Source organism: Panthera tigris, chromosome B1, assembly GCF_018350195.1.
Source record: "Panthera tigris isolate Pti1 chromosome B1, P.tigris_Pti1_mat1.1, whole genome shotgun sequence".
NCBI classification, from domain to species: domain Eukaryota; kingdom Metazoa; phylum Chordata; class Mammalia; order Carnivora; family Felidae; genus Panthera; species Panthera tigris.
In genome coordinates this window covers 164,969,075-164,995,080 of record NC_056663.1, presented here as the reverse complement: position 1 = coordinate 164,995,080, position 26,006 = coordinate 164,969,075, and the positions used below count along the sequence as shown (strand labels likewise).

At 35.3% G+C, this 26,006-nt stretch overlaps 1 protein-coding gene across 3 annotated transcripts in view; it reads right to left on the bottom strand.

Annotated features, from left to right (window-relative positions):
- Window positions 1-14,740: 14,740 nt before the first annotated feature.
- The window catches only part of GABRA4 (gamma-aminobutyric acid type A receptor subunit alpha4), a 64,862-nt gene continuing 53,596 nt past the window's right edge, over window positions 14,741-26,006 (bottom strand). For all 3 annotated transcript variants that reach the window (XM_042984596.1, XM_042984597.1, XM_042984595.1), the window contains one exon: window positions 14,741-15,372. In XM_042984596.1, coding sequence (XP_042840530.1) covers window positions 14,839-15,372 — 534 coding nt within the window. In that variant the 3' untranslated portion in view covers window positions 14,741-14,838. The remainder of the gene's footprint in view (window positions 15,373-26,006) is intronic.

Below are 26,006 nucleotides of genomic sequence, written 5' to 3'. Positions count from 1 at the left end.
ATAGTCCCTTTACTTAATTGCGTTGCTATCTTTAGCTAAGGATTAGGAAGAAGCTGCTTTGCCCGGGTAATTCTTTTCCCTGGAACCTGAATGACCTCTAATTTTTACACCCTGCTGACAGAAACATATGTGACCCAGTTTTCTCAGAGTCTTGTTTCATGTGTTATAAATGTAGAGATATGTAATCTCCATAGCTTTTATTGAAAGATAAATGATTCTTCTCCTATATCCTCTTCTCAGGATGGGTGTTTGACTGTTAGGTTGTAACAGTGGACACAACAGCACACCAAATGACACAGACGAAAGGGAAATAATAGCTTCAACCATTTTTCATAAACTGAAACTCTGTACTGATTATAAAGCTACTTACTCAAAGACCTTTTTGTAAATATCACAATGTGGACAATCTAGGGCCAATATATCCAAATTCCACAGTGGTTTCTACCACCAAAAAGCATGAAATGTCGACATTCATTAAATAGACCACTAGTAATGTTAATACAAGTGCAGATTAAAGATGGCTACAATTCTTCGATATTCCTCCTATTGAGAGGTAAGGTCTATGTTACCTCTGCTTGACTCTGAGAGGATTCTGCAACTACTCTGACCTATAGAATATGGTGCCAGTGCCGTATTTCTGCCAGTTTGTAGGATGGTCATTAAAAGATGTACTATTTCCACTTCCTATCTCTTGAAATGCTTACTCTGGGAAAATCCAGCTGCCCTATAAGAAATATGACCTATGAAACTTCTTGTCATGAGAAAGCCCAAGATAGCCACATAAAGAGAGAAATCCTCAAGTAGCCACCATGGTCATGGCCCTCTCAGTCCTGACATCAGGCCTGTGGGTGAAATCACGTTCCTATGCCTCCATTGTCACCTGCTAATTGACTGCAACTGCATAAGAGAGTCCAAGGGCAAGCCACTCAGATGAGTCAACAGAACAATTAATAAATACATACATACATAAATACATAAATAAATAAATAGTTGTTTTAAGCCACCAAAATTTGAGGAAGTTTGTTAAGCAGCAATAGATAACTGGGATAACACCCAACGTTAACTATGTGCCAGGTACTTTTCAAAACATATTCACATGAATCAATTAACTTAAATATTAAAACCACTCGAGATAATTATCCTTATTTGGCTAGTGAGAAAACTGAGCAGCGAGATTAAATAATAGTTCCCGAAGTCAGACATTATTAAAATGCCATATGAATCTAGAGCCCCTGGACCACCAATCTCTCCTAACCTAACCTTTCAGTAGTAAGTGAGGCACTAGACAGTCATCTTACATGTCTCAGTTTGTAGTCTCCCATTTACAGTATCATGTGTTTGCCTGCCTAATAATTTATGCCCACATCCATTAAACTCATCAAAAATATTTTCAGCTTCATCATATCAGATGGCAAGGTGTATTAAAACTATGAAGACACTATAAAGAAAGATTAAATTTGAAAGTAAAATCAATACCATTAATACAAAAATATATCTATATCATATACATATGATTTGATCACTTATATAATATCAGACAGCCTTCTTCCATCAAAAGAGAACAATTAAGAAATACTAACTCTTAAATAAGATTCAACTTGTATATAATCTCCTAGCCATACAATATTGCCAGCATGTATAATGTAGTTTTAAGAGTAACAATGGGAACATGGGAGTGGCTCAGTCCGTTAAGCGTCCAACTTTGGCCCAGGTCATGATCTCATGGTTCATGAGCCCGAGCCCCGTGTCGGGCTCTGGGCTGACAGCTCAGAGTCTGGAGCCTGTTCAGATTCTGTGTCTCCATCTCATTCTCTGCCGCTCCCCCCACTCTCACTCTGTCTCTGTCTCTCTAAAATAAATAAACATTAAAAAAAAGTTTAAGAGTAATAATGATACACCAAAGGTAAAATAAAATACTAGATTACATGTAATCCGTTTATAGCCAGGAATAGTTAGGAATTCCCAAAGATGAAGGCATGTTAATATGAGGGATACAAAATTAAAAGGGTTAAAGTTGCTTTGACACACTTATATCTTCAGACCATTTCTGCTCTTACTCTCTTTTTCCTTCCACAGCTTCCTTTCTATCTTGAAATTATTCTTACATAATAATATAAAGATCAATTTGTATTCAAAGGAAGTCATTTCTTACCAATCAGGCATCAGATAAGAGAAATGGTATTAATATTGTATTTATATCCACAAACCAACAACACTCAATAAGGCTAGTTAGAGCAGCAGTGGCAGTTAGTGTCTGTGTTTCTGTGAAAACAATTCAGAAACGAGGACAACAAGTTTAAATATATTTCACATTATATTAATTAAAAAAGACTCATTATTCTGTCCTCTCCATTATCTAAACTTATTTTCTGTGCCCCAAGGTTAACTATCAGTTGTACAAGACTTGAAAATTGATCTAGAAACAGTGGAATAGCATCCCAGCCTTTTAAAGTGTGTCATTTCCTTGTACTCCTGGCCAACTTTAAAATCTATTGTGGAACTTGGTTCAAACTACTTTTTACCTGTGTTTCACTGTTTCTCACTGTTTCTCACCCTTTTACCTGCTTGATCCCATACTTTTGCTCCTGCTCGCACTACAGAGAGGAGTTTGGTACCTGGTAGCATGCCATTGGCAATGCACTACTATACTATTACTAAAATAAGGTTTTCATAGAACAATATAATGTCAATTATGAAACCAGTGGAACCAATTCCATCCTACAACTACTTATCTGAGCTCTTATTTCAAAACCATTTGTATTGCCTGAGGAAGGCATGTTTTATAATTCAAAGCATGATCATTGTCAAAGAATGACAAATGTATTTGAGCACTTAAATGACAAAAATTCTCAGGAGTATAAACAGGAGTTTTTAACCATGATGCACAGTGTGAAATTGATCCTTTTTATTTTCCATATATATTCTCTTACCAAGTGGTATGTGAGGAAAAGACAGGCAAGTTCCATTTGTTATTTAAGAAAGTTAGAGTTATATTTGTTAAAGTTAAAGTTATATTTGTTATTTAAGAAAAAGAAGATAATCTTACAACTCTGAAATATATACATTTGAATCCCTCTCCCATTTCCATGAAGTAAATATCAGAATTATGATTATAGAGCTATCACAATACCTTTAGTTGAGAGCAGTAAAAACTGTTGTTTTGGCCGCAGTACACAATCTTAAATTGAAATTCTATGAAGTAATTTGTTTTGCTTGCTTCTTTTAAATAATTAAGTATTATTTTTATCAAGATGCATGAATAAACTGAAAGCTACTGCTGGCATACTGTTGGCATCCTCTTTGGCAATCAACTAAATTCAAATTACCCAGTAAACTAAACCTACAAATTGACAAACACTATGTTAGGAACCTCAGTTTGTCAGAAGACAATGGGCTTATTGGTTTTAATCTTGTCATACAAGATAAAACTGTAAACTTTTGATCCGGGAGCATGGCCTATTCATTTTTTGCCCAACTATAATCAATACATATTTTTACTTATTTTACAAATAAAAAACGGATCTGTTATCAAAAATTGTAATTTAATATGAAACATACTATAAAAGAGTAAGTAGGAGAAATGGATTAATTCCACTAAGAAGAATCAGAGATGGCCTCCGTTAGTGGAAATATTAGTGCTGTGGTTTATAGGAGGTTGTCAACAAGGGCAGGAAAAAGGCAATCGAGGAAAAGGATTTAGCTTGAAAAGGCACAAAGGGAATTTCAGAGAATGTTTGTTTAGAGAATTTCATATAGTCCTGGGTGGCTAGATCATAAAACAGGTAGAAGGAGAGGATGAAGGTGACATTAGAGTTGGGTTGTTTTAGGCCCTGAATGTCATGGTAAGGAATTCCTTTTTTGTCCCAAAGGTGATGGGAGCCAATAGAGACACTAAGGCAAGTGTGAAATGAACACAAATAGCCTGACATCTGCACGTAAAATGGGCAGGGCTGAAGGGATGAGCCCAAGTAGCTAGAAATAAGGCCACCACTTGAGCAGAAATGCAAGGAGTAGTTGTATAATGAAAAATGAATTAGGTATCATTCAACCTTTATGAAGAATGCCAGCATTTTAAGTCTGCTCTTTGAGGGAGTATTTGAATAATTCAGTTAGCACAATCTCTACAGGGCATTTTCAATTCTATGTATGGTTTATTCTTAGAGTGGCCAGAGGTATTATCCTATTCACAATGCAACCTTTTCCAAAATAAAGAGAAATAGCTTTTTACCTCATATTTGTTTTTCTACTAAAAGAAACATTAGACTTAGTCTTACTTATGAGTGAAAAAAATATTGTTCTCATTTATGTTAGAGTGTTTTATATTGTATGATGTGTTGGTTAGAAAAGTATATACTTGAAAATATACAAAAATGGAATTATGCCTTTACCTTTTCCATTTTGCATGCAGAAGAAAAGGGATTTTTGTTCTCTCCATGGCACTGCTAGGGATACCATAAACTACAAGGGAAGGAGTTTTGATATCATACTATATTATGTTTACACTATGGACTAGTAGGGAAAATGCAGGAAACTGAAGTCGAGGAAGAAATAGAAATGTATCAGAATGCTGGAGTAATGTGCCAATGGAGATATCTTCCCCTGTTAAGAGTACACATGTATCAGTCTGTTTAGTTTTCAAGTGATAAATGCACGTGGGGCATCTTGACAATAATATTATTCACAAGCAGACATATGGTCCTTACTTAATAAATAATGCCACTGATTAGCATTTATCTTTACACTAATGATACAAATTCATGAATCCATTTGCCTAGAATACCAAGCTGATGAATGTTACCCTGAAGAGTTTTCCAATGAGAACATTAGCCAAACCAATGTGAAATAGATGACAATATTTTACATTTTCCAGAATAAAAAGAGAGGGATAGCATCTAAGTACTCACATGAGGGTTGTAGACTTGACTTTAAGAAATCATGCTAGAATATAGGTAAGACTTTCATGTCATTTTTCTTGTGAGAGAAATTAATTTTCAGAATGCACAGGGGGTGATAATACAGGTTAGGAAACATGGCAACCAAGTTCATGATTACTGAACCACCCCAGTGTTTTTCATAATCAAGCGGCCAGGAGTGATCTCCAGCTTCCAATTAGTCAGAAAGAAAATTAACTCTGAACTATTCTGTTTCAAAAATGAACTGTGTAGAAATTATTCACAAAGGATAAGAACAAATTAAATTAGGATAATTTAAACAATTGAAGTAATCCATCTTGAAAAGTAATAATACCTCTCTATGTGTTCCATTAATTTATTTGTCCTATATCTCTATTTATATTTGTGTTTGAGAATAGTTCTGTTTGATTTTGACTTCCTCTTCCTTCTACATTATTTTATATTCTCTATTATCAGTATTGAATATTATAAAATAATATTACGTTGAAAATAAAAGGCAGGCACTTTCTATCTAGTGTTCAGTTCCATTGGAAACAGGATCTGGTGCTCAGTGTGATCTATGGGGGGAAAGAGCATTGCACAAATCACTACACAACAAAGGTGCTACACACTTTAAATATTAAAATTTTAATAGAAATGGTCTCCTAGGAGTAGAGAATTCCCTTTAGATTTGGCTGATAGAACACCATAGACTACGTGGTTTAAACAACAGAAATGTATTTCTCACAGTTCCGAAGCTGGAAGTCCCAAGATCCGGGAGCCAGCACAGTCAAGTTCTTCCAGGCTGCAGTCAACTTCTCAGTGTATCTTCACATGGCAGAGAGCAGAGAGAGGAAGCAGGCTCGAGTGACTCTTATAAAGACATGAGTCCTATTCATGAGGACTCCACCCTCATGACCTCATCTCATCCTGATTACCTCCCAGAGGCCCTGTTTCCTAATACCATCATATGGGGATAGGGTTCAACATATGCAATGCTGGAGAGACACGAACATTCAGTCCATAAATGAACAAATACAGTTAAATATGGAAGGGATTTAATTACTATGTCATAAAAGCGAACAACAACAAAAGAATACTACATGTACTATGTATTTTATTAGTTATGTATCCATACAGGAATGTGTGTGTCTTTGTATGTGCTGTGGAAAATCTGTGGTCCTTTTTTTCTCTCAGGTGCGTTCTCTTTTTTAAACAATACAAATCGAAAAGCCTAAATTTTTCTTCAGAAAACAATTGTTTCGGAACAAGGAGGGTTACATTCAAAATATTTCATGATACATTATAAAATATAAAAACAAAACTAAAACTTTCATTAAGAGCATCAGAGTGTTCAAAGCATTTCATCTCATCAAAATAATTACACCTATTAGTCTGAGCTAGATATTGAAAAGCATAAGCTCACTTATTTTTGTAAGTTAACCTCATTCAGTTTCTTAGAAATTTACTTTGGTCTCACGAGTTAGAATTAAGACATAGATTGCTATACCGTATTCATTTGGATGCATCAGAATAAAAATGACATGTAGATACATTTGATCTCCCTAAAGGGATTGATTAAAATCAATCAAAACCACATACGTGAGGTTTTTATTACACCACATCAGATATCATGGGCCCTGTAACTTTTCTTCAGGTCCATATCACCCACGAGTAATTTTCCTGACCATGAAAACTTGGCAAAACTACAATCGAGACAACAGTATCGGTCACGCAGGGAATTAGAGGTAAGTGAAAACTAGGAATATTCACGAATGAGGGAAGACTTCAAAAGTGAAATATCATGTCCAAAACAATACTGTGGCCAATTTAAAAAAAGTATATTTATGTACAGAAAAAAGTTCTTAAAGCAAAAAACAATTTCAAAGATATTCATGTTTATTGTTTTAAATTTAAATAGAAAAAAATGCATTAGATACAATGTTTGCATTTTAATGATCCCAGAGTTTAGCTCCAACATATTTATCTTAAAATATAAGTATCTATGATCAAATTTTATAGAAATTTAAATGCTTATTCTTTTAAATACTCATCCTCTAGTGGAAAATCAAAACCTGAATTATTCCAGAATATTACACTCACATATCAATTTTGTTTTAACAAGCAAAGGAGGTTTATTACCATGAATAGTTAAGTTTAGCTTTGAGAAGCAAGAGAAGTTTGCTTTAAGGTCATTAAAAATCATTTCCGGGGCATCTGGGTGGCTCAGCCAGTTGGGCCTCCAACTTCAGCTCAGGTCATGATCTCACAGTTTGCGAGTTCAAGCCCTGTGTTGGGCTCTGTGCTGACAGCTCAGAGCCTGGAGCCTGGTTTGGATTCTGTGTCTCCCTCTCTCTCTGCCCCTTCCCTGCTCATGCTCTGGCTCTCTCTTTCTCAAAAATAAACATTAAAAAAAAATAATTTCCTAATGAATTATTTTAAAATACAAAGCCAATATTTCCCTCTTTTTAAAACAAATGTGTAAAAACCTGGGGATTAAAGAGTATACATATCATGATGAAAAAATAAATAAAATGATAAAAAAAACAAATTTGCAAAAATAAAATCATAATGACTATGTAATACTCTTACATAAAATAAAATCATAAATTTTGTTGGTCAAATGTGATTTCTATAAGCTCAAAAAATGTGTACTTTGTAAGAAAACTGTCTTCCCATGTAATCAAAACACCTGTATCTCTTGACAAATTTTAAACTGTTTAAACTATCGCACTTTATTATTTGCTATTCTGATTGAGCAAGAATAATGAAGCTCAAAGGATAACAAATTTAGTTTTCATGATATGATAAAATATGCATTATTATTTTTCTATACTCCCAGAATGAGGAATACTTTTAATTGTGCAACTACACAATTTAAAATTATTCAAAGAGCAAGCAGATAAGATTTTTTTTCCTGTTTGTGCAACACTACAATTGAAAAACCAAACAGAGTATTTTTTTCTTCTTCAGTTCTCAACATTTTTAACATAACATTGTTAAGGATCTTTCATCATTAAAGAATAAACAAGAGGACAATTTAACCTCCTGTTTACTATGTCCATTCAATGTCTTATAGCATCAAGTATGACTTTACCTGAAGACTAGATTTTGGATTCATTTTCCAATAAAACTCCCTGAAAGTTATAAAACTCTATCTCATCAACCAACAATAACTTTACATATCTAGAAATATGAAAGTTCTGATTGATTGTATATTTGAACTAGAAAACGGTATACATAATCAGTAAAATGAAAACATACATGTTCCACTTTATGAGCACACATCCGCATGGATGGAATACCGCATACTGCTCACAAATACAACAGAGTAAAAGAGAATATGTCAGTCAAAGGTTAACTGCAATAATATTTATTTCTTACTATTATAATTTCCTTTCCTTCCCTTAAAGGGAAGTGTTTTCTATTGACTGTGTTATCACAGATTTAATCCAGGTTTCTTATCTGATTCCAGTGACACCTGATATATACAAAAGGGGAAAACCACATAGCTCTGGTTGTCAGCCAAAAAATATCAGTAAAAGACACTCTGGTCAACCCTGGCCTAATGGAAATATAAATGATAGATGATGATTCAGTTTAAGATGGTGAAATAAAAGCATTTATAATTTACTGCTCTCCAATGAAATACTTCCAAAAATAACATAAATAATAAAAAAAAATGAAAAAAAAGAAAATGAAACCACATGCGTAATTATAAGTAATTGGCAACAAATTATGATAAATAGCTTTCAAGCAGGGACATATTTTGCACTAACAGGAGAAAAGACATTCACTGGCACATATCTTGGATAGAATGTAGATTACACAAAGTGTCATAGTTCTGAGACATTCTTCAAAGACTGTTTGAAGCCTCCGTGAGATGGAAAGTGGACAGGCAAGAGAAAAACAAAATCTGTCTTCAGAGAATTCCAATTATATATCTCCAAATGGTGGAATATGGGGATAAGGAAAAAAATGCTGACAGACTACATTTGATAGTTGTGAAACAGCCTGCTGGATAATCCAGACGACTAGCATTTAAGTGTGAGATGGGAGGGAGAGGAGACAATCACTAGAGGGCTAACAACACAGAGAAAGTAAAACTGAGGGAGTTTTACATTGTGAGCCACGTGGAGCACCGAATGTCAAAAATAGAGAAAAATATGGTCCCTGGGCAGAAACTAAAACAGATTTGGGGAGGTGGGCTTGAAACCTGAAACTTAAATAGCTACTGTGGGCTGCTCTGATTCATTCTCCCACCACTGCCCACATAGAGTTCAGTAAATAGCTGGCTTCATTCAGTGATTAATAGAAAGAAATCAGCCTGAAACATAGGCAAAGGAAGCAAAAACGCAATGAAAAAGCAAAGGAAGTTCATACCAGAGGACATTTTTTTTTTTCAGGAAACAGAGGAATAGTTTATATAAGCACTTATTTATAGTCTCAAATAAATTATAGGCATGATCCCATTAATATTAGAGTGAAAAGCTCAAAGAAAAGATACATTTTAATAGATTGTAAAAGTAGTAGAAAGAAATGAAAAAATGAAATGGCACAGACCAAGAAAGCAATGGAAAAAATAAAACCATTATGAAGTTAAAAATTACATAAGAGGTCACAAAATAGAACAAACACAACTGAATACTCACTTGGGTTAGGGTTGACAAAAGTTGACAACAAATTTAAAAATTCAAAATTGATTATAAAGAATATTATAAATAGTTATACAGGCAAAAGAGATTTAACACAATTAGCATTTGGAAAGAAAAATTACTTAGACACACTATAGGAAAAAAACTTTCCTGAAATAAAGACTGAAATGTGGAATAAAAAGACATGCGTTGCTTGATTCAACACTAAGTTTCAACAACCTCTCCAGTTTTACCCTAGTTTTTTCCATCTTATATTTAGATAACATAAATTGAATGGTTTTTAAATTATTTAACAACTTTCACATGTGAAATATTTGACTCCTAAATTTATGAAATTCTGTCTTTTGATCACTCTATTCTTCTATACAAACACGTATCTCTACAGAAGTAGCTGGCATGATATTCATGAAATATTAACACTTTCTTGGTGGTGGAAATGTTGAGACTGTACATTTCTGCAATGCCTGCCTGCACTTTTAACAATTATGTATCATTTCCACAAATGACAATGAAGTCATTGGGATTTAAAAAAAGAAATGAAATGCAAAGATGAACTGAGAGAGAAAAGAAAAATGAGACTTCTCAATTCTTGTACTATTGCCAGATTCATGGACCTTCTTTCCACAGCTCGTACAGCAATCAAGTGATTTCTCTAAAATAGAAGCCTGGCATATTCATTTTCATCTTATTATACTGCAAGATTTTCAATAAATTGCCACTAATCCAGGATCAGACCCGATCTGTTTAATTTACACAAAACTCTCTAATCCAGTCCCAACAGGTCTTTCCTACATGAACATCTTTCACTTCCCTTAACTCACCTTCTTCCTACTACCTGGAACCACTTGTGGTAAGAGTTCCTCATGTTTCAGGTGGTGGGAAAAAATGTGCTGTTTGTTTGTTTGTTTGTTTGTTTGTTTGTTTGTAGAAGTAGGCAAAGGGGCTGGAACTCCAAATTTCTCCACACAATTCAGTTCAATATCATCTCTGTGAAGCCTTCCCTGCCATCACTCTTTTTTCCACACTATAAACCAAGTTAAAAAATTATGTGCATCCTTTTCCACCCTCTGTATCAGCACCATGCTGCACAATAGTAAAGCCTGATGCAAAAGAAAAAAATATTAATACTGATCCTATATTTACTTAAAATTTGGGTATTTTGTTAATCATAGGTTTTTGCATCAAGTTTGATTTTTTTAAATACTCTTTCAAAACATCATTTATCCTGATTACTGATTTCTATATATTTTTTTGTTTCAGGTGAGGGCTCACGCATATCACCCTAGTTTTAGCCCTCCTCTATACTACTGAAGCACTTACTACAATCCATAGCTACTCATCTACACATCTATTATCACTACCAGACTGGGACCACATAAAAGGAAAGGAACCAGTTTCATTTCTCTATGTATATCTAAAAATTAGCACAGCCCCTAAAATGGAGCAGGAACCCATTTAGCAAAGATGAATAACAACCCAGAAAAGAGAAATGACCGATTTGTTTTTAGTTTTTAAGAGTAAAATCTTCCACAGAGAAAAAAATATCTAATCTAAATGGAGAGGGGTTTGTTTGTTTTGTTTTTGTTCTTTTTTTAAGGTCAGGGAACTGTAGTTTAATTCAAGTCATGAACTTGGAGTAATTAAGCAGTGAAACCAAATCAGCTTCTCTTCCCCCATAAACATCTATTTGTGGCACAAAGTATTGAGTGTACCTATTCTAATATATTGAATGTAATCCATTCTAAGAATATGCCTGTATTTAGTGTACTATGAGAAGCAGAAAATATTAAAATTAGAAGAAAGCTTAGATATTATTTAATCCTCCCATTCTCTTATACATAAGGAATCAAGCCTAGCAAGGTTAAGTGACTCGTTTAAAACCACAATAGAGTCAGAATTTGAAATTAGGTCATCCATTTCTCCACCCGGTGTTTTTTCACTGGAGGTTTTTTTCACAAATCTAGAAGAGGGGACCATTGGAAAATGGGAGAGTGGGGAGTGGGGATTTTTTTCTGGGTCAGGCAGAATTGACCAGTTCATGGGTAAAATAAGTCACAAGCAAATATCATACTTACTGCTTGAACCATGGTCACTGCTAAGGTGATGTGGTTGAAAAATGACCTTTCAAAGTTAATTCCAGCTCCTTGCTGTAGTCTTTGTCACTGGCTTCTCTATGATTCATTTCCATCGGTAAGAGAGTGACTCTACTTTCTGCCTACTCTAATTCAAGGTTTGTGGGGTCCAATTTAAAATATACACTGTTCAAATACTCTGTATATTAACAAGGGCAAGTCATTTTTAGCTGCAGATTAATCATATAAATATATTATCATACCTAGTCATGCCTGGAGTAAATTGGAAGTAATTATGTAGGAGTTAGTAACCAACTTGGAGTTGAAAGCTAGAAAATAGATACTGGTTCTGAATAAGAAAATTCTGAATTTCATCTTTAAAAGATAGAGCCATACAAAGTCACCATTCTGAGCCAGAATTCTTCACAAATTACCAAGACTCTGAGCTCTCCTAATGACTCTTGCAAGATTTGCTCATGGTGAAAAGTGACTGGTCCTTCATAAAAGTGTTTTGTTTAATGTAGCTATGAGTTATTAGAGAGATAGGAATGATGACCAAAATAAAATATTTAGCTATGACTTAATTTGATGAAATGCAGTTAGGGAAAATAAAATATGCATTATTATTATTGTTATTGTTATGAACATTGTGTACAAATGAAATAGTCCCTTTTTGTACTAATCATTAGACTTCCTTTCTGATCAATTTATTCTTCAAGTTAACAATTAAGAATCCTTGGTTAGGGGTGCCTGGGTGGCTCAGTCGGTGAAGCGTCCAACTTCAGCTTGGGTCATGATCTGACAGCTTGGGCTCTGTGCTGACAGCTTGGAACCTGGACCCTGCTTTGGATTCTGTGTCTTCTTCTTTCTCTTCCCCTCCCCTGCTCCTGCTCTGTCTCTCAAAAATAAGTAAACATTAAAAAATTTTTAAAAAAAAGTAATCCTTGGTTAATTTTGCCCTTTCTCTTTGTTGGGCCACCTGACTTGTCCTAAAATCTTCTTCACAAACAAAGAAAAAAAACCATAGGCTCACCTGGATCCCTTGCCTACAAATCTAATATCATTGATTTTTATCCCTTTAAAATCTGTAAAATTTATAGAAGAATTTCTTTTTTAAAAAGGAAGCCAATAAGATATTTCTTAAGAATAGGCCAATGAATAAGTAAGGAGTATATTCTTCACTAAAGAAATAAGGTCTTTTCATTGGAATAATAAACAATCATAGCTTCCAACCACAATTTCAAGAATTGTCCTCAAGGCTAGAAATTTACTTACATTCATAAAATAATTTGTGATAAGCTTTTTTATACAAGTACTCTTCATTAAATATTTACATATGTACAAATTTTATTTGGCCTCATATTACTGGTATCAATTTATAAATGAGGGCTTGGATTGGATGAATTCTAAAGCATCTTTCAGCCTTAAAATTGTTAGTGATTCTAGGATATACCTAGAGTGATAGCAAAAAAAGGTATCCTCAGATATGACTCACAATATTTGGCATTTGCACATTTTACAGTTCTCATATACAATCATTCCAAGGCAATGTAATAACTGAAAGACTAATGTCAATTAATTAATATTTCTTTTCTAAAAATAAGAGATTTTGCTTGGAAAGTGGCCATTTTTATCAAAATGTTCCCCCAAACATCCAGAATACATTCATTCACACAACCTAGATCAGGAAAAAAAGAAGAATAGAAGAAAAATCTGGAAGCAACAAAACAAAAAACTAGACCTAGATTTAGTGTCATAAGACAGCTGCAAGAATTTAATTAAGTTGTTAAGCCTACCTAATGAAAAAGAAAAGTCAGTACATGAAAATCCTGATAAATTGCATTAACAGAGTCAGCAGAATCCTACCCCTTGGCTATGAGTTTTCTTCTTTACTCCATTCCTCGGCTACTCTTTTAATTTTAAAATACTCACCCTAGTTGTGATACTGTACAAAACCTGCCCCCCCAAAACACTAAACTTCCCAGAAATACAAAACTACAGACACAAAAACTTCCCAGAAGATTAGCATTTCACCAGCCAAAATAGATCTATGTTTGGAAAAGCATCTAAAAGGCCTTGTATTGAGTTCCTAATTGTGATGATTCTGATCAAATTCTATCCTACTATTCTGATCAAATTTGAGACAGATAATTTATAGGATCTTACAGTGCCCAGATTTTTATTCTCTGGTAGGCAGTGCTTCTTACTTAGAGAACCATCTGTACACATTTTCATATATTTTGAAGTCAATTGCTAAGGTTGTGCTAACGTGTTACCCTCTATCGGTATAGGAGAAACAGATGTTTTCAATATGTTGTCAGACTCTAAATAAATTTCTTCCATTAAAGAATGCAATGTTCTCTGCTAGTTTATGGTTCGTTAGCATGCATTGACTGTTCTACTATTCAAGTAATATCATAGGTTAAGGTGAAAGAGCTTTCCTAGAGAGACGGTGTCTAGCATAGTGCATGGAACACAGTAGGCTCTGAATAACTATATGTTGAAATAATACATAACTGAATGAACTACTGTCAAAAAGAATTCATACAAGGAGTTAAACTTTGGCTCAAAGCACAGATTTTTCAAGTCAAGTGTTTTAAGTCCTGTTTGACCAACATAAGACAGGGAACATGTCTTCGCTGGCCTTTGTTTTTGTTTTTTGACGCAGCAGAGGTTTCACTCTATTAGTCAGTATTTGTTTTGTTCCATTTTCCTTTTAAAAAATGTTTCATGTAACAGAGAAAGTCCTTTTCTTGCTGATACTAGAAGAATCTCCAAAGGTCACCGCATAGGATATCCAATAAACAATTCTGATTAAGGGCAGCGCCACTGGGAAATTTAGGGTTGTTGGTTGATATTCATAGTGTATATTTAAAAATGTCATAGTCTATTTTCAAATTCCAATGCATAAATATGAACCATGTATCTCTAATAGCCCTATTTCTCTTGTCCCAACTTTCCAGGATGGTCTGTATTTCATCTAATTTGAATGCTGAATTGATTCTATTCAAATCATTTTTCTGAAATGAAAGATGGCTCACTCTCTCTTCACTGAGGGATGGATTAACTTTCCCAATAACTGGCTTGGATTGTTTTTGAATGTAAAAATTACATAGGCTTTTTATTTTAATAAAGAATAATGGTTTATCTTTAAAAACATGTAAAAAGGCATTCTGTATTAAGGTCATCATCTTTTAGGAAACTATTCTAGCAACAAAATTACATTAGACTTTCTGATTTCTCCATAGTGTCCTTAGATAAATAAACAACCCAATAGACCATGTTAAATGCCCCGAATGTTACTGGAAAGAGAATACGGGCATATTTGTCTATTTTGCTTGTGCCAGACCCAGACGGCGGCGGGGCAGAAGGAGGAGTAGTTGCTGACAACTTCCCAGAAGCCCCTGTGGTATTAACAGTGGTCTTAATTCGCTCCAGTCTTGATCCAAACACACGCTGGGTAGAAGCAGGTCCAGCAGAAGCCTGTTGGGGCACGTCCCCAGTTCTCCCAGGAGTAGAGGGAGGAGCAGAGAGAGGTGCTCTTGCAGCAGATATTGTTTCGGCTGCATTCGCATGGCTGAATGGGTTTGGACTGGAAGCTAAGTAAGACTGCGATGTGCCTTCAGAAGATCCTGGAATAACTGTGGAGGATCTGCTCGAATGGTTTCCCACCTCAGTTCTGTTGCCGACATCAGATTCAGAGTGAACCAAGGCATTTGTTCTTTTTCTCATATTCAGATTGGCATTTGTGTTCTGAAAAGGTATATTAAAAATTACAATGATTATGTCATTCTATGTAAATTAATACAAAATTAAAGGGAACAAATAATTAAAATTAGTTGTTTCTATGATATAAACGTTTACTCATATACGATATCCATTCAGCTTACTGTAAAAGCTTAAAAATACCTAAGAAAAAAAAACATGAATACATTTGAAAGTGAATCAAAAATCTTCTATTTCAAAATATTTGCATTCTTATAAATGGTCAGAAGTTAAATCTATAGAAAGATTTGGCTATTAGAGCTCTAAACTAGAGTTATGTTTGATTTTATTTGAGAAGTTCATGAAGATAGCGATACTACTTTCTTCAGTTTTACTGTAAATGATATTTTGTGATAGGTTGTATACACTTCAATGAGTTTTATATATGACTGTTTTATAAACAGCAAGAACTGTACTTACTCTTGTGCACAGAAAAACAATAACAACCATATATATGTGCATGACATTCCTTGAAAAAAGGAAACTCCAAAAGCTTAAATTTCCAAATCCCTGAAATTTATTTTCATAATCTTACATGGATGCACACACATCATTATAAAATCTGGAAGGCCTAATGCATTTTATTTTTTCACCACAATAATGAATATACAAAGGAACACTAGTTTTAAACAAAATTTTATATTAGACATATAAACAGCATCACCATATCATTGCATAAATATCTGAATTCAAACTATTTACCAATAAAGAGTATTTAAATCAAAATGGAACTCATCCATTTATTTTCTCATCCCTTTATTTTATGTGTAGAACAAGACTATATTTGAATAAAGATGCATGATAAAGTTTAAAATTAATTCTCCTTATATTCTGACAGGCACGATAAGTAACTGGATAGCCAACTATAGACTGTCCATGCTAATGAAGGAAAATAATTGCTCAAATGATTCCCAAAATAGTCATGTCTGTCTTTAGAATATACCATGAGTTTTTTGCAAAAATGTTTCCTCTTTAATTATGTTTATTCTAAGCTACATTAAGGGTATACTGTAATTACTTTCTATACCTTCTCCTCTTACCATTTTATGAAATAGGTGGTGAGTGAAAAGAGGAGGAAGGAGAGGTGAGAGAGAGACGAAGAAGAGCAGCTCACAGGTGGGTGATTAGAAGGAGACAGCATACAAGAAATGTCACAGATAATATCACATACAATTGACTGAGAGCTCATTTTACGGAGAAATGTTTATTCTACAAATAGAATCCTTTTTCAATACCACACCCATCAAGTAGGTTGAATGTGTTTAATCCATATGTAATATATTTGTGAATTATGACTGCGAATTTGCTAAGTAGAGAAAGAGTAAAAGCCTCACAAAATGTAGAGTCAAAGATCTGAGAGGTTTACAAAGTATTCTTCATGTCAGGCTGGAGTATTCTTCTAAGCAGGTTGCAGTCAAACTCATGAGAAATTGTAGTCTAACACATGACACCTAATTTTGGTGGAGAAAATTGAAACCAAAATCGACATCAACATAAAAGCTAAAGATACCAGGGGAGCCTGAGTGGCTCAGTCGGTTAAGTGTCCACCTCTTAGTTTCCGCTCAGTCACAATCCCATGGTTTCATGAGTTTGAGCCCCTCATGGGGCTCTGTACTGACAGTACGGAGTCTGCTTGGGATTCTCTCTTTCTCCTCTTTCTCTGCCCCTCCCCTGCTCATGCTGTCTCTGCCTCTCTCAAAAATAAATAAACTTAAAAAAAAAAAAAGCTGAAGGTATCATTGTTTACCCTGCACTTTTACACTTTTCCTCTACAAAGCACATTGTAAATGTCAATTAATCCTCAGATTTTGAGTCCCTTTTTTTTTTCTTTTTTTTTTTTCTAAATTTTTTTTTCAACGTTTTTTATTTATTTTTGGGACAGAGAGAGACAGAGCATGAACGGGGGAGGGGCAGAGAGAGAGGGAGACACAGAATCGGAAACAGGCTCCAGGCTCCGAGCCATCAGCCCAGAGCCTGACGCGAAGTCCCTTTTTACCTAAAGGAATAATGTTAATTGATTAACATTAACTTTGAAATGTCATACACACAGTGAAGAATATACGGAAGGATAAGTTATATCCACAACATTAAAAGAGCTAACCCTATCATTGACAAGATGCATACCCACACACAATACAATAAAAAATATAACAAAAAGTAAAATATAGTGAAGATCAAACTGTAGTAAAATGCTGAATATATTAAGAAGGGAAGGGAAGACAGTAAGAAAGGATCAATTAAACAAGCAGGAAAGAAACATATTTTTCAAGTATAATCTGATATTTGCATAATGTCTTCTTCCACCAGAAGTTAGGTTGCCCCAAATCTTTAAAAATTCGTATTAATCCAAAAACTAAATTCTAAGAATTAGAGATTTCTACTTCTGGTCAAAATGGAGTAAGAGGGACTGAATTCACTCTCCTGTATAAATGACAAAAAAAAAAAAAAAAAAAAAAGAAAAGAAAAGAAAAAGAAAAAAGAAAAGAAAATCTGGGCAAAATATGTGAAACAATTATTTTTTGAAGACTCTGAGCCTTAGACAACATAGAATCATAATCATCAAGAGAGAGGAAACAAACTTGAAAGTGTTTCCATGCTGTGGTAGAGGAGAGGAGAATCCAGGAGAAATCAGACAGATTCCCTGAACTGAGGAGTTGGAGCTGAAAATCTGGGGAAATCAAGATGGCTAGAATTCACAGGAAAAAGTAACAGAGAAGTGTACATAAATACATACATACATAAGTAAGTAAGTAATAAGAGAGAGATAGAACTCCAAAAATCAGAGAGTACCCATTGACTATTTTGCTAAGCACAGATCAGTTTGAGAGTGAAGTACTACCTGGCCATAAAAAGAATGCCCTAAAAGGATGAGAAGAAAGAACCTGAAACACAAAGCCAGAAATAATGCCTGTTCCCACCAGTCAGACCGCAAAATCTCACCATTCATGGAGCGCTTGGTAGAGTACTAAGAATGACCTTGCCTCAGTAATATGGAATAATTAGCCCCAAACCCACAAAACTCTAGTTCTGCTGAATGAATTTTAAAAGTAATACCTGAAAGAATGAAGTCACTTGTAAGTGACTTAGCTGGGCCCCAGAAGAAAGTGCAAGAACATTTATAGGATTCTGTCTTCTTTCCCTCCAGATCAGTACCTTTCTGGAACTTCCTGAAATCCCAAATGTGAATCATGTTCTGTATCTTTGATTAAATACAAAAACTGCACCAATTTTTCCTCCTTCTCCATAGTCATGCGCCATGTGATATGAATTTCCCATTCCTCCCCCATCAAGAGATGGAGTTTATTTCCCCCACAGTCTTCCTTATAACTTTTTCTGGCTAACAGTATGTCTCAGAAATGATGGTGTGCCATTTCTGTCTTAGCCTTAAGACTTCTTGCTTCCACTCTCTTTCAAAACACTGTCATCAACACCACTTGTCAACAACAAGCTAGGACTAGACTGCTGAAAAGATCCTTTGGAGCAGAGCCAGTCACCCCAGTGAGGCTAGCCCAGGTCATCCAACAGCTAGATGACCACTAGACACATGAATTTTCCCAGCTGAGAAAGGATGAACTGCCAACCAAGCCTAATAAAGATCAACAGAACTTTTCAATTAACTCACAGGCCTGAGATTAAAAGATAATGTTTACGTATGCCACTGAAATTTTGTACTTATTTTTTATGCAGTATTATTGTGGCACTAGATAACATGCTTAGACCAATTAAATCAAGGGTCCTAATATAAGATATTGCCAAACTTCTAGTGAGGAGAACTTCTCAGACATTCTGGGATAAGTGGAAGGCCAACCTACCCAGAATTCATCAAAAACCATTAGGGGGCCCTGTTGCCTAACTACAGACACCAGCTAAAGGACCAAGATATTTTGCCCTTTATAATCCCATTCTTAAAAAACAACTGTATTTTAAAACTGGGAGAAATTCTAAAATTGCAGTTCCTCATTTTACAGTAGAAGACAGTAGAGCAGAGAGATTATAACTTGCTGGAAGTCATACAGTAAGTGACTTACTGAAGTGTTTTTACCATGTTGTACAGCCCCTCAATAAACAAATGTGGAGGCATTAAAAACTTAATAAACTACACCTATGTATTTGAGTCAGTTAAGTACTTGTAATAGCCAATAACATTGTTAAAAATTTATTCAAGACTTAGGGGTGCCTGGGTGGCTCAGTGGGTTAAGCATCTGACTCTTGGTTTCAGTTCAAGTCATGATCTCACAGTTCCTGGGTTCAAGTCTTTGTCGGGCTCCACGCTGACTGTGCGAAGCCTGCTTGGGATTCTCTCTCTCTCCCTCTCTCTATCCCTCCCTGGCTCTCTCTCTCTCTCTCTCTCTCTCTCTGTCTCTCAAAATAAATAAATGAACTTAAAAAAATACTTATTCAAGACTTGGAAATCAGAAAGGACTACAGCATATTCTTTCAATGTCATATGGAGCATTGTTTAATAAGCCCACCCAAGGATTATTAAGCATGTAGGGGAATTTACTTGACTTTGATTTTGCTGTGTAATATTGGATTCAAGTGCAAACATTGTGGACTTTAACTTGTAGACTCCAGTCCAGTAGAAAAGATCACTGTTGCCCGGTAGGATATTAATTACTTCTATATCTAACCTGGTATTTATCCTAGCACTCTTTTTCTTTAAAGTGACTACTTTTAGTCCTTAAAAAGATTTCAAACCAGTTTTACTATTTATGTGGTTCCCTTATTAATTAATGAGTTGGACAAAACTTTGACAGATGTCCATTTCATATTTGTATGAGTTCTATTTTCAATGGTTTAAAAATTATATTCAGACCACATATACTATTATATTCTCATGACATCTACTATAAATATCACAGAAATTAAGCATAGACTTGAAGAATATGCCTAGAAAAAAAGAACTGACCCAAAGCAAAAGAGATAGGATCAGTCTAAAGTGACTGGAAAAAAAGAATCATAAACACAAGTAGACATTTGACTGATACCACCACTCACCAATCTGGTTCTTCACCTACATTCAAACCACCCTGTTCCAGGAGAAGCTAAGAGTACTGTTTTATTCCTCACCCAAGTGTAGGTATTTATCTGAAGGATACAAAAATGCTGATTGGAAGGGGCACATGCACCCCAATGTTTATGTCAACAATAGCCAAATTATGGAAATAGCCCAAATTTCCAGGGACTGGTGAATGGATAAAGAAAATGTGGTATATATATACACAATGGAATACTACTTGGTGATTAAAAAGAATGAAATCTTGCCATTTGCAACAATGTGGATGGAACTAGAGGGTATTAGGCTAAGCAAAATAAGTCAGAGAAAGACAGATATCATAGGATTTCACTCATATGTGGAATTTGAGAAACACAACAGATGAACATAGGGGAAAGGAAGGAAAAATAAGATAAAACCAGAGGGGGAGGCAGACCATAAGAGACTGGAGGGTAGGTGGGGGGGGGGGGCTAAATGGGTGATGGGCTTTAAGGAGAGCACTTTTTGGGATGCGCACTGGGTGTCATAATGAAGAGATGAATCGCTGGGTTCTACTCCTGAAGCCAAAACTACACAGTTAGTTAGTGTTAACTAACTTGAATTTAAATTAAAAAACAAATAGAAAAAAGAATCAAAGAAGCAAGAGACTTTATGAAAATGGAGGGAGCAGCAGGAAGTGTGCCACTAGGATTACCACTCCAAAACAAAGATCAAATCTTTCTTTTTTTTCTCGGTTTAAAAGTATTAGTGAGCTTTCAGAGTATAAAGACTACCTTATTAATCACTGTAGGCAAATGCACACAGCAGGCACCTACTTCATTTTTTAATAATTTTTATTGAACTGGATATATTACAGAATCAGGATTCTTTTCAAATTAAAGTAATTGAAGGAAAAGTGTCAAAAATGTTCTGACCTCCAGATTATCATTCCATTGCTTACGGAGCAGATTTCTAGACTATAGCAGATACTGCCTAAGGTGCATGTCACCCTGACGCAACCCCAGGTCTGACTAAGAATGCCTAAGGTGTCTCAATATTCATATATCAGAACACACATAAAGGAAAGCAGAATTAGACTCATTTGGGGCTTAAATCTTCGCTTTCTGCCAAGTACCCAAATGATACTCAAGTTATTTTGTACCGATTCTCATGGTCTACTATGTAAAAAGTAGTTGTCATTTTCCATGATGACAAACCACAAAAAGAGTGAGAAGTCAACTGACCTACCTGGCACCGGATTCACCAGGAATACTATTCACACAGTCTTCGAACTTTGGAACAACTAACGTGTCAGAGTGATGTAAGGTTGAGACTTGAGTGGCCTCATCACTGTTCAGTCAGTATTCAGCAGACACACAGTGGTTGCAAACAAGAAAGCACCTAGGCTTCATCTGAATTTTAAAAAATAGTTTAGCTTGAAATTATTTTGTCATTAGTCACAACAGCCCAAAGCAAGGAAACTGGTGGGACAGAGATGCGAGGTAGCAGACTCAAACGTTACCAACAAATTCAAGCAGCAACAGGCAAACAGGAGCAAATCCAAGCCATTCATCAATCATGACTGTGATCTGACACGATTTCTAGAGAAGTATTATCAACTGCAGAAAGAAAATTCATCTCAATGTATTACTCTAGCAGCAATGAGATAAAGTGACCAAGGCGAGCTTTGCAGAAGACACGCTACATTCATATGGCTCGCTTGAGAAGCTAATGAAGTTTAATAAAATGTAATTTAACCCTTCTAAATTAAAAACAAACAAGGCTAGTAATGAACATGTTTATCTTCCAGAATATCAATGAGTCAAATATTTTTTAAAAAATCCAATAATGGAAAGACTTTTATTCCAGGCCATCTGACAGGGCTGCAGGGGTGAGCCACATATCTTATTTAATAAGGAAATAAACAACTATGGTAGAGAAGCTGAAACTGAACTCCAAGGTAATGATTTACTGAGGACTATCATTAGCGTTTTTAGAAAATGCTGCTGCGTAGAAATGAAAAACATCCCCTCCAAACAAACATGCTAAATATTTCATAAATAGTTCCCAGGGGACTCTATCATACATTGAACAGCAAAATGCAGAAATGAAAATGCTGAGCACTCTATTTATTGTATTTCATTTTCTCCCCATGTTAGCATTTAATTCAATGTTTGTATTTCCATAAGCTATGGAAATACTGCTTTCAATATCAGGCACTGGGATAAAGAAAAAAAAATTATGTCTTCAATTTGAAATTACCAGAGAACAAGAGCTTAAAGGATTCATTCATTTTCTCTTTACATATTTAGACGTTGAAAGTTTAAAATATTAGGATTTCTCGAAGACATGCAAGGTGGTGGTTACTTTTATTTCCTAGTGATTCCCAGTGCTTCTTCCTATTTGTCAAGATTTGTCTATTAAATATATTGCTCTAGCAGAGGAAATCTCTTTGCCGGAGATTTCACTACTCAGAGCAGAAGTTCTCAGCTTGATCAAGTGGACTTGACCAGAACTGCTAACTGGAATTGCTTCAGAAGGTGCATCCACCAATGCTCCCAACATAACCCTAGAGAGGGTAGAGGGCAAAGGACACTCCACTCATTTTATCCAAATGCAAACACTAACCTGCATGAATTTTTTCTTGCTCGTTAACGAGAAGCAGCATTATAGTCATTCTAGATGTTTATAAGAATAATCTGGGAGCTAGTTAAAAACTCAGATCATATTTGCAGAAAGTCTTATTTGTTCGTTATGTTATTGCCAATCATCAGAGATCAGAAATTGGGAAACACTTGCTAAATAATTAGGACTGTGTGCCTCTGAAATCAGACAGACCTGGACACAAGCACTGAATTTGCCATTTGCTAGCGTTGAGATATCTGGCAAGTTACTTAACCTCTCAAAACCTCAAGATCTTTGCCAACACGGGAGTTATAATGGTACCTTCCTTATAATGAATAAATAAAATAATACATGTAAGGCACTTACAATGTCCAGCACCTAGTAGGCATCAAATGAACATTACATAGAAATAGTCCAGGAGAAGGCAGATAATGAGATTGTGGTCCCCACAAGAAGGTATATCACACATAAATAAATCACCACAGTAAGTGAACTTTTAGAAGATATTATCTGTATTTCTATAAAAACATGGCCACCATTTCTAGTAACTAGAAAGGTGGGAGAACACTGAAGCAAAGGGCAGTCTGTGGTGTAGGAGAAAGTCATGAAAAGCATGCTGCCGGCTGAAATGAGAAATAAATATGAGGAAATACAAAATGCACTACAAAGTTAAAATACATATTGGACACAGTAAATGTGGAGTATTAACACTATAGTAAATCCCATAATGTATGATGTAAGACAAATATAAAAAGCTCTTCTGGGAAGTAAATGGCAATAGCAAGAATAGCAACAATGGTTAACTTTTGCTGAGTAGTTCTTCTGCAACTGGAGTTCAGCTGACATGCTTTTAACTAATTAGCTACCACAATCATACATCATGCTCCATGCAGGAAAAACTATAGCCACGAGTATTTCAATGTCCAAAAATGATGTGGGGTCCATAAAAGTATTTCTTGTATTATATCAGATCACTGGTCTCTTTCTGGAACTTTCCAAGTATTAGTGAAGTCTGGAAACTAGTGATCAGGGAAACAGCAAAGACTGCTGAACCACTATATTCCAACCTAGAGGAGGATATTCCTACCACACCCACATACACAGAACATTGGCAACCTCGTTTGGCTGGCCCACTTTCTAAATATAATGGAATATTAAAAAGCATTGTATCTGTGGATCTATTGGTCTGGCACCCTAGTATCACTCTCTTTCACATCTTATTTTAATTACAGCAGTCAAAAGGACTTTCTTCCGCGTTGAAATTGGATGCAGGAAATGGGGCAGCGAAGGCACCAGACTTGGGATACTAGAGGGCAACAAATGCCAAAGAAGGTAAAATAATCAAAATATTAAGAGGTTTTCATCATTACTGTAGACTGAACGGTGACCCCTCAAAATTCGTATGTTGAAGTCCTAACCACCCACTGTGTGGCTGTATTGGAGACTGAATCTTTAACGAAGTGACCAAGGCTGATTCAGGTCCCAAGGGTCAAGCCCTGATCAGATAACACTGGTATCCTTACAAAAGAAGAAGAGGCACCAGAGAACTCTTTTTCTCTAACAAAAGAGGCTACAACAAGAAGGCAGCCGTCTGCAAGCCAGAAAGAGAGCTCTCACCAAAAACCAAACCTATGGAAACCTTGATCTTGGGTTTTCTAGCCTTTAGAACTATAAGAAAACACATTTCTGCTGTTTAAGCCGATGTTGTTTAAACCTATGTTGTTTTGTTATGATGGCCTAAACAATTATCTAACTTCAATAAAATTCAATTTGAGGCACATATATTTTAAGATTTTTTAAAACAGTGAGTAGTAACTGACCTCATAAGAAAAAAGTAAAACCTAAACAAACTTGCAACTCTCTTTTTAGATATTTTCTTTGTTTCTAGTCTGTTCTCTTCTCTCTTTTACACTGAATATAACTTTCTGAAAATCCCAAATCCTAGATAGAGTTAAGATACAGGACATTCAAAGAAACTGAGATGGCTTTGACAGGAAGGAAGCATTGATTTCTTTGTCATATTCTTAATTTTTCTTGATGAATAAAAATGCTTATATATCTACCACGGATCATCTACAATCTCTTCCTAAACTGTCCTAATTGCCTAGACATAAGATACCTCCATCTTCTCTTCTTTTCAGCTTCTTTTCACTCACATCTGAGGAATTTGGTGGTTAACTGAGGCTTTAAATCTTCTAGTTTGGACTTAGATCCAGATCCTTCTTAAATTATTTATTTATTTATTTATTTATTTATTTAAATTTTTGAGTGATAGAACACAAGCAGGAGAAGGGCAGAGAGAGAGGGAGACACAGAATCCAGGCTCCAGGCTCCCAGCTGTCAGCACAGAGCCCAACGCGGGGCTTGAACCCACGAACTGCGAGATCATGACCTGAGCCAAAGTCAGATGCTTAACCGACTGAGTCACCCAGGCGCCCCAGCTCCAGATCCTTCTTAACTACCCAATACTTCTCCCTAAATATTTTTGCCTCTTTTCATATTATAACTTGAATGTATGACCCTGAAGACCACCTTCTCTCTCTGTGTTGTGGATTTCAGAGCATTTATTTGTTTAAATATTGAAAAAGTGTCATTAATAATATAATTTAGAACCTTTATTTTCCACATTTCCAGATTTCTTTAAACCTTAAAAGTAGAGTTAATTTACATAGATATCCGACAAATCATTGCAAAAGAAATCTCACTACGTTTTTAAATCCCTAACTTGGGTGGCCAAATCAATTTATTTTTTAAAGCATGCTCATCATTCTGTGGAAATGATCTGCTTCAGCTTCAAAATATTCAGAAAATTACATTTGAACTTCAAAATCATTCAGACAATGCTTTTTCTCTTAATGTAGACTTGTTATGATTTGATCATAACAAAATCGTGCTTTGAGAAATAGCCACCCAGAAGGATTCAGGTTCATGCCAACCCTCCGGGAGGCTGATATACCAAGTAGTCTGAGTCACAGTTTTATCTGCATTAGCAAAGGCAACAGGGGCACTATCCAAAAAGCAA